Source organism: Lepidothrix coronata, unplaced genomic scaffold (assembly GCF_001604755.1).
Source record: "Lepidothrix coronata isolate B3197 unplaced genomic scaffold, Lepidothrix_coronata-1.0 Scaffold0, whole genome shotgun sequence".
Classification (NCBI taxonomy): domain Eukaryota; kingdom Metazoa; phylum Chordata; class Aves; order Passeriformes; family Pipridae; genus Lepidothrix; species Lepidothrix coronata.
This window is the reverse complement of record NW_016690180.1, coordinates 5,112,491-5,126,102: the sequence shown is the minus strand read 5'-3', so window position 1 is coordinate 5,126,102 and position 13,612 is coordinate 5,112,491. Positions and strand designations below refer to the sequence as shown.

General features: G+C 34.7%; 1 protein-coding gene across 1 annotated transcript in view; it reads right to left on the bottom strand.

The window, feature by feature from the left end:
• Positions 1 to 13,612, bottom strand: part of SGCZ (sarcoglycan zeta) — a 431,852-nt gene that overhangs the window by 55,816 nt on the left and 362,424 nt on the right. Inside the window, exon 5 of the mRNA XM_017805964.1 lies at positions 12,681 to 12,768. Within this exon, the coding sequence (XP_017661453.1) occupies positions 12,681 to 12,768 (88 nt within the window). The remainder of the gene's footprint in view (positions 1 to 12,680; positions 12,769 to 13,612) is intronic.

The following is a 13,612-nucleotide window of genomic DNA, read 5'->3' as shown; positions in this document are numbered from 1 at the left end:
AACTGGACTAAAACTGAAATTGAATAAAGTGAAATACATTCATGTAACCCAACAGTTTCTTACTTTTCCTCATTGTACCCTGTGACCATTTTAAATAACTGTGTTGTATTTTGGTTTCTGAAGATTTAAAAAAAAAAAAAGCATTTCAGTTTTGTCTTTTTGACTGGTAATATTCTTTGTAGACATTAGACAGTTATTGTGACAGTATTTGTTTCTACCCTGTAGGCATTGTAAACATTTTTTTGGTAGTTTATTAATATAAAATAAAAGTAACAAATATTTCAGTTGTATTCACAGATTCATTCAGGTTACAAAAGACCTCCAAGTCCAACCTGTGACCAATCTCCACCTTATCAATATATTCTTTATACACACTTGTTAGGGAGAGGTTAGCTTTGAGTCTTCCTTTTTTTTTTCTTCCCTCCAATACAAATTGTTCTTCCAGATACTTTTGGCTGTTTTCCATGGACTTCAAATAAAACCTGCTGTGACTTGAAAATATTGCATTCTATTATTCACAATGTAGTGAGTTAGACCATTTAGAGGTTTCTGAATGAAAATTAAACTTTTTGAGATAAAGAATTGAATTCATCACATTTTGAGACTGAAGAGAGAAATAAAGCACACAAGCTATCAGAGCACTTACAAGCTTTCTTGAAAATGGAATATTTTAATTTTCATAACATTAATTTAACACTGATTGTTATTACACAGGGGGATTAGAAAAATCTATTTTTTCCAAACTGACTATTTCTCAGATTATCTGCTTTAGCTAGAAAGTATAAATATCCTGAAGTGTCAGCATTTCATATAAACACACTTTATGTGAGAAAGATTTAATGAAAGAATGTACGAAATATTAAAAGATACAAACGACTCATCTACAAAAAGGCTACCACTGGGTACTACTGGGTAGTATAACAAGAGAAAAAAATTATAGCTTGATGACCATAAAATGACAATTTTAAACCCTTCTGCTACTTGGCAGATCAGTGAGCTGCATTTGCATATTTCTGAGCAACTGCTCAGAAACTACTTCATAGTACCTGCTATGATGATGGCACAAGATGATGATGGCTTAGCCCAGCTCTCCGTATTTTTGCTCTATCCATTTAGGAAATTATTTGTCTCTTTGCCCTTGACAGTGGGATAAGGGCCAGAAAAGCTGCAGAAGCAGGATAAAAGCATATTTGGGCTCTTAGATTCTGAAAGTGTCTCTTCTGATTAAGATTCTCGGTGGAGTTCATTGTTGACTTGTAACACATAAGATGCAATTCAATTCATAGATGAAGACATCTACCTCAGGCAGCTACCCTGCTGTCACTTAAATTCTGTGTCTTTATCTGTGATTTGAACCCCTGCCAGATTATCTACCTTTGAAATACCCCACTTAGAGAGGCTATATGGATACCCTTGGGAAATCTGAAGTGTCCTTAAAAGAATGTGTGATTTTGTGTCTGGAAAGAAATATAACCTAGATGCAGATGGATGTACAAATTCAGAGGCAAGATCTGCAGCATAGGTGAAATTTTTGTCTGGAATAGCTGAAAGCTTTTGATTGTTAATATGGCAAGCCAACCAGAATCACTCAACCACAGAACAAAATGGATGTGCTAAATTAGCACCTGGCTTGTTATTCTGCACCAGAAGCAAAACGGGTAGGAAGCTTTAAGTGTCTGACAACTCCATATTGGTAACAAGTCCAGGTGCCTTGGTAATATGTATGATAAAAGAGCAACAAAACAACTCCTCCAAACAAAATATTTGTCCAGAATATCATAAAAGGAAAATCACAAAATTTTGGGACTCTAACATTGCAATACCTTTTTTAAAGGCAATGTAGTTCTTAATTTTGATTTGGAAAAAATGCTCACTCTGTAGTATTTTGATCTCTAACTGATGTTAGTGATTCAGTGAATGATAACTATTCCCAGCAATGAATTAATTTCAGATTTATGGAATGCTTTTCTTCACAGGAAGAAATCTAGTCAAAATTTTAAAAGATTCAGCTAATCATTTATTCAGTGCCACCTGCCCATAATTCAGTTGCAACTACAATATTTATCGCTCTAAGAACCTAAGGAAAAAGAAGTTATTTTCAGAGATATATTTATGTATTAAAGAAGTTTTTAAAATCCAGAAGAAATATGCCTTTAAATATTCTGTACATGCTTGAGATAAATTACATCACGAACTCTGCCCACCTACAAATGGCACAATTAAGTATGTCTAGTGTTGGCATAATATAGAACTTAAAACTCAATACTGTTCTGAATGGAGGTAAAGAAAAGGGAAATAAACATAATTGTATTCATAAATAAGCATAACAAATCAGCCATGTTCTAGCTATGGATATTAAGTGATATTTTCCAATGTGGTTTTAAAGTTACAGTGAAGTAGGTTTTGGAACTGTATATTTTTACAGGACTCAGAGCAGTGCAATAAATAGAAAATAAACTTCAATATTAATGTTTTTAAAAAACAACAGTAATTGTAAGATAACAGTGAGATGTAATTTCTGATAGTCTAAAGATATGTGAGGGAAAATTCCAAAAAACTGAAGGATTTTCATCATTTACTTTTTAATACTAGTCATCTAATAGATATGAACTAGAATTTACTATCTAAGAGGTTCACGATCTTGTATGGTCAAATAATTTTCATGGGCAAACACAACTGTTTCCAAGCCTGACTCTTCACTTGCAAGAATCTCCTCATATAGAAACAGGTGAATTTCCCATAGCTGGCTCAATAAGAAAACTGGTAGAACTCAGACATTTTAAAGATAACTTAGCTGAATAAAGAATCTAAGTCTACAATCAAATTACCCCTCCCCCCTACGCTTGATAAATCTCTTTGCTGTCACTTCAACATCTTTAAAAGCATCCACATGCTGATGAATTTCTATTTCCAAGTAGTCTTGGAAGTAACTCTGAAATGAAGGAGGACATCAGAAAGATCTTACTGCTCTTCTCTTTTTTTTAACTATGTTTTTGGATTTAATTAAGTTCAAATAGACTACTCATTTTTTAGTCCTTATTTTGTCCTTCACCTCAGCTGCTTCCATTAGTAAAATATATTCTTAACAATATTAATGAGTTGTCTGAACATCAGGGAAAAAAGGGGCAAAAATAAAATCTTAATGTCCTGTAAGGGACTTGTTAAAGGTCCAGATGTTGTAGGTAATTTAATAATGCTTAGCACCCAGCAGCCACCTTGTGAATGTCACAATTCATGCACAGCAGCTGTTTTTGAAGTTAAGTGAAGTATTAGCAGTTGATAAAGCTAAAGACAAAGAATTAGAACCATCTTTTGAAGAGGTATTCTGCAACCTTCAAAACCTATTTATATGCATCTAAAACCTACTTATATACATCTAAATAATATCCCTTTCTTTGACTTTAGGGATCTCTTTTCTAAAATAAGGAAATCACTTCTCTTTCCCTGCTCGGAACATTTGGGTAGTAGTTATGCTGTCTATACTGGCCAACAGCATGTGGGTAACAGCAGCAGGACAGATGGCAATGGATTAATGTTTAAACACTAACACTTTTGCACCACCATGAAAACACTAATTACTTCTTCCCAGTCTACTTCTACAGTTAAATCAATCAACTGCTCACAGATCATGTCCTCTGGTATGGTATGGGGTCAGGTGGCATGGGAAGAGGATAAAATATTTGAGAATTACAACAGAATATCCATTTCTCCCAGTTTTCAGTGCCAATTTTCTAGAAACAGTGAAAACATTTGCATTTAAAACACTATAAGGTAATAGAAAAAGCTTATAAAGCAGCAAAGTAATCAGAGGACTGCTGTACTGTTAGAAAAATAGCCACTGATAATTGAAATCTACTTCAGTATATGTTCAAACTCACTACAGATGCTCTAGGATCGAAGTTAGGATTGAGATAAAATACTAAGACACCGAGCTGAGGCTCATACCAAGTGGATCAGACATCCCTCTGCACAGCATCCCTGTTGCACTTTTGCTCCCGCTCCACAATCCCTGCCTAGAAAACACTGATTTAGTGCTCCCTTTCATCCTTTCCACATGACCTCTAAAGTGACAGTGGTAGAGAACATTAACTGTTGTCCTTTCACAAGAAAAGGAGGCTTGTGGCTGCTGCTTTTTGAAGGCTGCCCTGAAAGAAGCCAGCCCACCACCAGTCCTTAGAGCACCCAGCACTCCTGCCAGCACCACCTGTGAGCAGCTGGGATCTGAGGCCTGGCTTCCAGCAAGCTGCCTGAGGAAGGCCTGCTACTTGCCCTTCTTTCTCCCTTCTCTGGATTTATTCTTTATCCCTTTGAAAGAATAAATGAATTTCTCAACTTGGAAGAGACCCACAAGGATTATTGACTCCAACTCCTTGCTTCTTGCAGGGCTACTTAAAACTGGAGTATATGACCAGATGCTCCCTGAATTCTGGCAGGCTTGGTGCTGTGACCACTTCCCCAGGGAACCACATTCCAGTGACTGATAACCCTCTCAGTGAAAAAAGTTTTCCTAAGTCCAATCTATGTCCTGTGACATAGCTTCAGATCTTTTCCACATGCAAAGAAAAAAATGCCCAATTTCATAACAGCAGCTCATTGAAAATTAAGATTTATAGTGAATATATACGGGAAAACTGGAGTAATCGCAGAAGAATAAAGAAAGTACCCTGCCCAGTAACTGCATATGCCTTGGAGGATTTCTGAAGTCCAAACTCAAGAAGGCATATTCTGACTCTGAAAAGGAATCTCCTCCTCCATGTATTTGTCCTTTCCAAGCCAGTTCTAGATTATGCAAAGAAAACCACATAAAAAATCAGATACTGGACCTTAAAATTCCCTCCAAATGTAGATGATGAACAAACTTAGAAAACGAAGGAGAACATAAGATGCATGTATTTTGTCTATGCTACAAATACTGTAGAGAGAAGTATCAGACTAATTATAAAAGTACAAAGTATGTTTTTCTTTTTGTCTGTCAGCTACAGACAGAAAAGGTGCTTTCCATGTTAGATCAATACAACTTCACATATGAACTGACATGAGCTGTACCTTGTATCCGTGGTAGAAATAGTCTTCCTGAGCTCAGACTGAGGGAAAGAAAAAGAAAAGAAGAAAAGTTGGATCAAGACTCAAATGACAAAAACTTTTAGAGTCTGAAGAAGGTAGAAAGAAGAAAAAAATATACTAAATGCAGATATAAAGGGAAGAGGTCTCAAGACCCCAGATCTGGAAGTACTGACGTTATTAGTTTTAAGATGCAAAGTAGATTATGTATAACACACTAGTGAGGATTATAAAACTTAAAGCAAGGAATCTTATATCCACAGCACAGACCTTTTTGGATAAGCTGTTCAATAAAAACAATGCACAAGCAATCTCTCTCTCCTGAAATAACAACCCTGAAATTGCACAGAATTTAATTACTGTCCTACTGCTGCTTGCATTTGTGTTTATTCATGGGGGAAATTTTAATTCTTGACATATTGGTTGATGTGATATGCTTTTGTATTTCAGGTATCAGGAGGTATCAGGTTAAGTAATGGCTATACCTACCAGAAAGAATTACCACTTGGTCCTAATAAGTGACAGAGAAACTTACAGCTTACTTATAGCTTACTACTCTATTTTTATAGCACAGTTTTCATATGGCAATTCATGAGGGATATTTAAGATATATTTTACACCATAGGGTATTTCAAATACTAAACAGCAATGTTTGTATATAACATATAATAAGAATATCATTAAGATATGAAAGATATTGCTTAAAAATATACCTGAATCACTAAAAACAATCTGAAGTACTGTGTAAAGCATCTCTCTCTTTCTTTCAAAAAGATCTTCTCAACCAAGCAAGGTTGAGATCTTTTCAACCAAGGTTTGAAAATGGTTAATGTAGCATATTTAATAATTTTATGAGTTAATTATGTAATGGATGTATAAAAATGTATTATTTTTCAATCCAGTTAATGCAAGGGCTTGCTTGTCACAAGAGCATATTTACCACTGCTGAATTTTAAAAGTAGGTATGAAAATTAACATAAAAAATTATGCAATCAATTTAGAAGTGAAATAAAAGTAAAAATTAGAAAAGAGTTGTCTGCAACTGTTTCTACTAGTCCATTAACTATGAATCAAAACAAACAAATCCAGGTGCTTTCTGTTATTTGAAGATGACTTAAACAGAGAATTGCAGGTTATATATGGATGAATTTCAAATAAATTATTATGCTAATTTTTTAAGACTACTTTGGCAGACCCATCAAAGTGCTGGCAAAGAGGCTGAACTTTTGACTGGTTTTCAGAGATTCACATTTTCCCAATACTGCACTTCAAGATAATTAATTAATGGAAGTGGATTCTCATGACAGTTTCGTCAAAGTCACTAAGAGTATATCTGAGTATATATTAAGTGAGATCCTTTTACAAAACCTGTTACAGCATAGATGGTTTGTAAAAAGACTTTTCTATCAACTAGAGAGACAGAAATAGAAGCAACATCACACTGCACTGTAAATTACAAGAAGAGATAAGACTCAGATTCCAGCTGGACATTTCAACTGTTATGAACACCATGGCTCACTTCCTGACTGCCTCTTGGCTCATCTCATGTGCTTTGCCAGGAGGAGACATAAAGCCATATGGCCTTCCAGGCTCTGCTCCATCATACCTTCTGCAGTGAGGTCTGAAGCTGAAAGAGATCCTTTAACTCTGCAGTTTAGTAAAAGGTAAAACCTGTACTAAAAAACCTGTACTAAAAAGAGCAAGTTATCTGAATTTTTCCTCCATTTAAAAGACCTAACAATGGATTTGTACCATCAGCTAGCAGATAAATTGTTTACATGCCTATACTTGGAAAGAGTGTATAATTGGTTATAAAAGTTTCTTAAGAAACATTACACTGTGAAATTTGTACGCTCAGAATGTATAATATTTTGCTGTGTAAGTTATCTAAGTTCGCAAAGCCTAGCCATGATGATGTATCTAAGTATTCTCTGAATTACAAGTAATTGACTTAAAACAAGGGAAAACATCAGGCAACCAAGCAATTTTCAACAGAAAATTCCATTCAAAGGGAAAAAAAATCTAGAAAAAATGTAAGCAATGCAAATAATTTAGCCCAGAAATTACAGATTCTCTGTTCCTTGGTTTGTTTTTTTTTTTTGTATCAGAAAAAGAAGAGGGAGTGAATTAACTATAAGTTAAAAACCTTTGCTACAATGAAATGAACATGATTAATGACAAAATGTTCCAAAAGAAGATTTTAAGTTATTATATTCAGTCTGATTTTCAATATAAAATACATCAATGCAAAAACTGGACTAATAATTCAGAATCACAGAATATTCTGAGTTGGAAGAGACCTAGAAGGATTATCGAGTCCGGCTCTTCAGTGAATGGCCCATATGGGGATCAAACCCACAACCACCATCATGCTGGTTATCATCACCAGGTCATCAGCATTATGCTCTAACCAACTGAACTAATCATCTAGGTATGGTAAAGTGAATTGCCTACTTTTCTGATTTGCACACAGTAAGGTGGTTTTGAGAACCAAAATTTGTTGGTTTTTCAGTCTGTATTTCAGTTAATGAATAGAAATTCAGAGAATGATGAGAAATGGATAACTCATTTATCTGAATTTGTTTTTGCAACATATCTTCTTAGCAATAATAATTATTGAACTGCATCACAACGTTTACAAGAGCAATTGCTTTAATATGAAAATTAGACCAGCTGAATGTCTAATGTATTTTAAATTTTGGAAATCTCACTGTAGTTTGGGACTACAGGTAGGTAAACCTCTTTGCAAGGAAAAGGAGAAAGTTTTTATTTCACATGTTCCTGAGAAGTTCTGATCCATTTTCGCCTAGTTGAAGGGCAGAAGCAGCTAATGAGGGTTTGTAAAACACCACCATCTCTTCTCTCCCCATCACGCTACTATGGATCCTACAAGAACAGCCATGCAGATAAGACAGGGAAGAGTTGAGAGCTTATGTTACATTTTCCTACTGTGAAGAAAGGGTGTATGTGTATGATACCTTCTTCCTGCAACACTTAGGAGAAAACACCTTACATTTGAGGCTGAAAACACGATTAGAAAACACAGAAACGTTTCTCGTCCATTGTTAATTAAGCATGTTGCCTTCCTGGATCCTTAGTTCAAGTTCATAAAAATCTTAAGTAAATGTCTCACAAGAGTATCAAAGATTTAGAGCAACATGTTACCAGATCAGTGAGTGGCTCCGGGCTGGGGTGTTACATATGCGTACACATTTTTCACATGTACCTTTTGTTACTACCGCAGAGAGTAAAAACGTAACATATTATTACTACCACAGATCATTCTAAAAGCAAGGATGCTTGAAATGTATCTTGGTTCAGAATCTTCACTGATATCTAAATGTTGCAAAAGGAACATCACAAGCCACATTTAGGTAATGAGTTACTCTGCACACCTCAGAAGTGAAGGGCTAGCAGCATGTGTTATCTGCTAAGGTATCGGTAGATACAGGCATAGGTGGCTGCCTTATGTGATATAGGTAAGAATGATGAGGAGACTATTCCCACTCTCACAGAGTTATGTAACTGTGGTTCCTAATGTCCATGAGTTTCTGCACAGTAACTCATGTACTCTTGATGGAACACAGCAAGTAAGCAAGCACATTTTAAAGAAAGAAAAATCATAAATACCCAAAGACAAATTTTGTGTTAAATGTATGGAAAACATCACCATGTTTGACAAGTTATTTGACTAGTTATATCTTTTAGAACTGCTATCAGTCTTTAGCAGTGCTGCTATTGAAAATCACACATCTGCCTGTTATTTTCAAATAGCAATTGCAAGAGTGTAATATAACTTTCATTGGTATGCAAATATTTTTTTCTCAATTTGCATGGCTCTGGAGTACTCAATGAACAGAGTGACAGGTTCAGGAGCTCTCTAAAGCTGTGACTTTTATAGCTCTGGACCTCTGTGAGAGTTATGATTCTGTCTGAGGGCTCAAAGCTTAGCAGAAAAGAAGTGCACTTTTTTGCACATTTCAGATATCCCCAGAGATTTTTGTGAACGGGAAAGGGTGAAGAAGTAGCAGAAATACCTGTCAGAAGCAGTAAGGCAAAAAATTAGAAAAAAACCAACCTCTTACAAAAAATGAGAAAATTGGTGAAGTAAAATTAAATTTGAGGATAAATTTATGGTAAGTACAAAAGTGGATTTCAAACATCAGACCAATTTTTTTAGCTGCTGCCAGCTTAATGTTCTCCATTCAAAAACAGGCAGAGGCATATATGATATGTGCAGACAGTATGGAACAACAGACTTCTTTCTCAAGGTGAGCACTTAATGTGCATTTCTAAGACTGGCAAAAATAGAGAAGTAGATATTTTTCCGTATATATTTAAACTATGTAAACACTGATTAAACAGAGGGAAAAGGTTGTGTGAAGGTAATTCAGTAGAATGCACAATGCAAAAGTTATTGCTAAGTGAATGTTGGAAGGGGAGAGATGTGATTACTTATCCTTTTCCAGCTCAGATACAAAGTTCAATGGATGGCCATTTTTTCATCTTTATTCTGTAGATATAACTCACGTCTGTGCTACATCTGCTCCATTGGTCTTAAATGGCATGTTAAAGAACTGAAGGCCGTGGAGTCCTTTTGGAGATCCAGACACAAACTTGGCAGATTCCTGACCATATGTCACAAATAGACTGGAGTGCAACCCAACATTTCTTGCTTACTTGGTAGAAATCCCAACAGAAAGTATTGCTACAGCTGTGACTTTCTCTCTATACACTTTTTATTGCCAACACTGTACTGTAATAATGGATATTAGTATTGTATGACCTGGAGCCACAACTTGAATTTATACCATTTAAACATACAACCACTCAGTCTTCCAATCCTCCAGTATATTTAGTTTGTTGGGGGGGGGTGTTGTTTGTTTTTGGGTTTGTTTTGGTTTTTTTAATATACTTTTTCTTCACTCAATAACACCTGTATCAAGAGTTTCACTGGCATTTTTCCATCTCCTGAGTGAACATGTAACCTCCTTCCTCCCAGCCCCGACCCCACTTCTTTATATTAATCTATCTGCCAGTTACAGTTCTAAGTGTATGTTCTTGAGGCTGTCTTGGTCTTGCAGAGTTTCAAATACCACAGAAAGAATTTTTAGTTGTCCTAAAATTTGATATGACCAGCAATTTGGATGCCAAACACAGGAAAAGACCAGCCAATTTGTTGCCTTGCAATATCACTTATGTCCTGTGAAATACAGATAAAATGCCAGTGGTATAACATATATAAAAAGTGCATTATCATCTTTCTGAATGCACTGGCATCCTTCTTTCTTTATAGAATGCTCCTGCCATGCATATAAATTTGTAGGTTTGGTGGGTTTTTTAAAATTATTATTATTCAACTCTTTAAAGATGTCAACATATAAGAAGGTTTCAAAGTTGTTAACTAGACAATTTTTCCCCCAAGGTATAATAATTTACTTTGTTTTGGTTTGGGGTTTTGTGGGTTTTGTTTGTTTGGTTTGTTGTTGTTGTTGCTGTTTAAAACATTTCTCTTCATTGTTTTTGAAGGATGCAGCATACCTCTTCATTTAAAGAAGAATGTTCCAGAGTATATTTACAACTAATAGAAAAAATATTTTCTTATGTCAGCAAACACAGTATAGAAAAGTTCCCTACCATTCTTTCAGCAGATGTGGCCATGCTTTTAACAAGACAAAAGTGAAAACTTGTCTTTCTCTGCTCTATCTTACACAAGAAAAAATTTTAGAAGGGAGGGCAGGAATATTAGATTTTTAGGTGCCTGTTAATTTCTTTGATTTCTAATAGTAGAATGTCCAGGTTTTACTGATTGTACTGGCAGTGGTGACTGATTTTACTAAGTTAGAAATATTTAATAAGAGATAAGAAAATAAGAAATATGTTAATATGCATTCAATACAGTACAGGGAATTCATAAAAAATAAAGAAGCAGATTTTTATATTAATATAAGAAGTAATAAAGGCCACATAGCTGTTAAGGAACGAAGAGGAATGTAAAGAATAAGAAATAATGTAAATAAAGTGTTGCAATTTAACAAATTTCTGCTCTCCAAACACCGTACCAGCTGCACACCAAGAAGCCTAACGGTATTCACTCTAATGACAGAAACACAAAAACATATATTTTTTTCAGGCCTTTATGTTTTTAGAATATTAACCTCTACTGTGATGCCTTTAAGTAGGTCAGTCTCAATAAACTCACACTCATTTTTTGTACTTGAGTCATTCAGCCAGAATAGTGTCAGTGATAAAAATATTATATAGATTTCAGCCAGTGTGAATGTCTGCCATGGGCAACTCACCTTTTAGCAATTACCAGACAAAGTAGAAGGTTTTAATAATATAGTTAGCAAATGATACAGAACTGCATTCCATAATCACACTGGGCAAGTACAATATGGCTAGAACAGGTGTTAGCTTAATTTTCCTCATCTGTACCTTCTAGCAAGTCTAGTTACCTTTTCACACTCATTTGATGTGGTCATTCAGGGAAATCAGTGCAGATGGTATGTCACTGTGTCTGTACTTGCCAAAGGTTTTTACAACTTGAAGCCACTGTCTCCAACCAGTATGAAAACTTAGTGTAGATTACAACTAGAGTTTAAAACTATGTGAGTATAAGCTCAACACATGAGGAAAAAAAGTGGATAAAATGCAGCTTAACCCAGAAGTAAAGTGAAAAAACAAAAATACGTGGAGTCTAAGGGGTGTATACTTGAATTTATATAATTTATTAATATTATTTATATTAAGGTCTTACACATGTGTGTTTTTATATTTTTTTATCCCATTCCCAGTCAATATATATTGTTTTGTGACAGATCTAGAACACCAATTTGTAGTGAATTTTTTCAGCCAATATTCTTAAAAAGCAATTAATACCTTCAGTACTGTTATAGTTCTGAAAATATAAAAAGAAAATTACTCCATATTTACTAACACAATAAATATGATTTGTACTAAAAAAAGAGTATAACACATAAAAGCAGGGAAAAATACATGACAAGTGAAACAGATAAGTAGAGGATTTTTTTGTTTCCATTTCATTTGGAACTTTGATCTGCTATATTTTATATTTTGTAAAATATCAGTTTTAATGAATGACTTTCCCTTTAAATTTTGTAATGGCTAGGAAAGCATTTTGATTTTTGTTTTGTTCTATTTTTTTACATTCCATTACTCCAACTTCTTTGAATATGTACTGATACAAATGCCTTACAAAAGTGATGGGGACTAACCAATTGCCACTGAAGTAATGGAAGACTGGCTGAACTTGTAAGAAAATTATAGTTATTTTCCCACTGAAAGTGTTGTTGAAACATGTTTTGCTGAGGTTTTTTTTAGTTTGTTTTGTTACAGTTGCCTCAAAACCAATAATTTTTCATTAAGCTGTTTTAACTGTTTTGAGACATTTCTACTTTTTCTGCCTTGAGCTAATCCTGAATCATGCTCTTATTGTGTATGTACTGTGTATTATAGGCACCCATTTTTGTTTGAGTATGGTGATGAGAGATTTTTTTTTCCTGACTATTCAGTAATATTTTATATGTGATTTTTATTAATGAAACCTATTCATAAAGCTAAACTGATAAACGTAACAGTTAATAAAGAACACTCACCTACTGTCAGTTGTCCAGTTAACTGTCCCATGTGATTTCTTGCATTCACTGTTACATTTCTGTCAGACTGTAAGACCAGTGGGCTATCCTGGGAAACATGTATGAGACAATAAATGAGAGAACAAAAAATTGAGGTAGAATTAAGTTAGAACTTAATATAAACATGCATGCTGAGAGGGGAGCTGTGTTAAATATAACGAACCTTTTAATAATTTCATAAAATATTTTACAAGTCAATTTTTTATATAAAAGAGTACTAAGAATACTGTTTTAAGCTTGGAACCTTTGTGCAATCCCTGCTTTAGAAATCAGTTGAACCTAATTTATACAATTTGAGGGTTATTTCCTGTCAATATTACAGAGTTCCAAATTCAAAAACCCTTAACACAAACCTGTTTCACTAGCCTTTTCCACATATTGACAACCTATACTTTTCTAACTACCAAACCAACACTATACTGCATTATTCTATTAATCTGCACAATCTATAATACTTGTACTTACAAAAACCTTACAAACGCAGCCATGCATTTCTTTGAAGACAAAAAGAATTGTTACTCTCAAAAAAACAAAGAAAGAGAGCACTGGAAGGCGAGATCTTGTAAAAGACAATCCTAACCCACTGGTAGTAGTATCTGACAAGTACTATTAGGGATCAAATTGATGTAGCATGGAGACAAACACTGCATGATGTTAAATACAGTCTTAACATTTTTTGAGTCAGTTTGCAGCACGACTACTCTCAGCATCCAACTAGGTTTAAGCTTCTGAGAAATGTTTACATATATATGTGTAAGCTTATCCTGTGTCTAAAGCCAGAATAAAGAATCGCATAAAGAATTTAATTTTGCTTCTTGAAGAATGAGGAGCCAGATACACTCCTCCAGGGGAAGCACAGATGCACAGGAAAGGGGAAGAGCTTCAACAGAGAG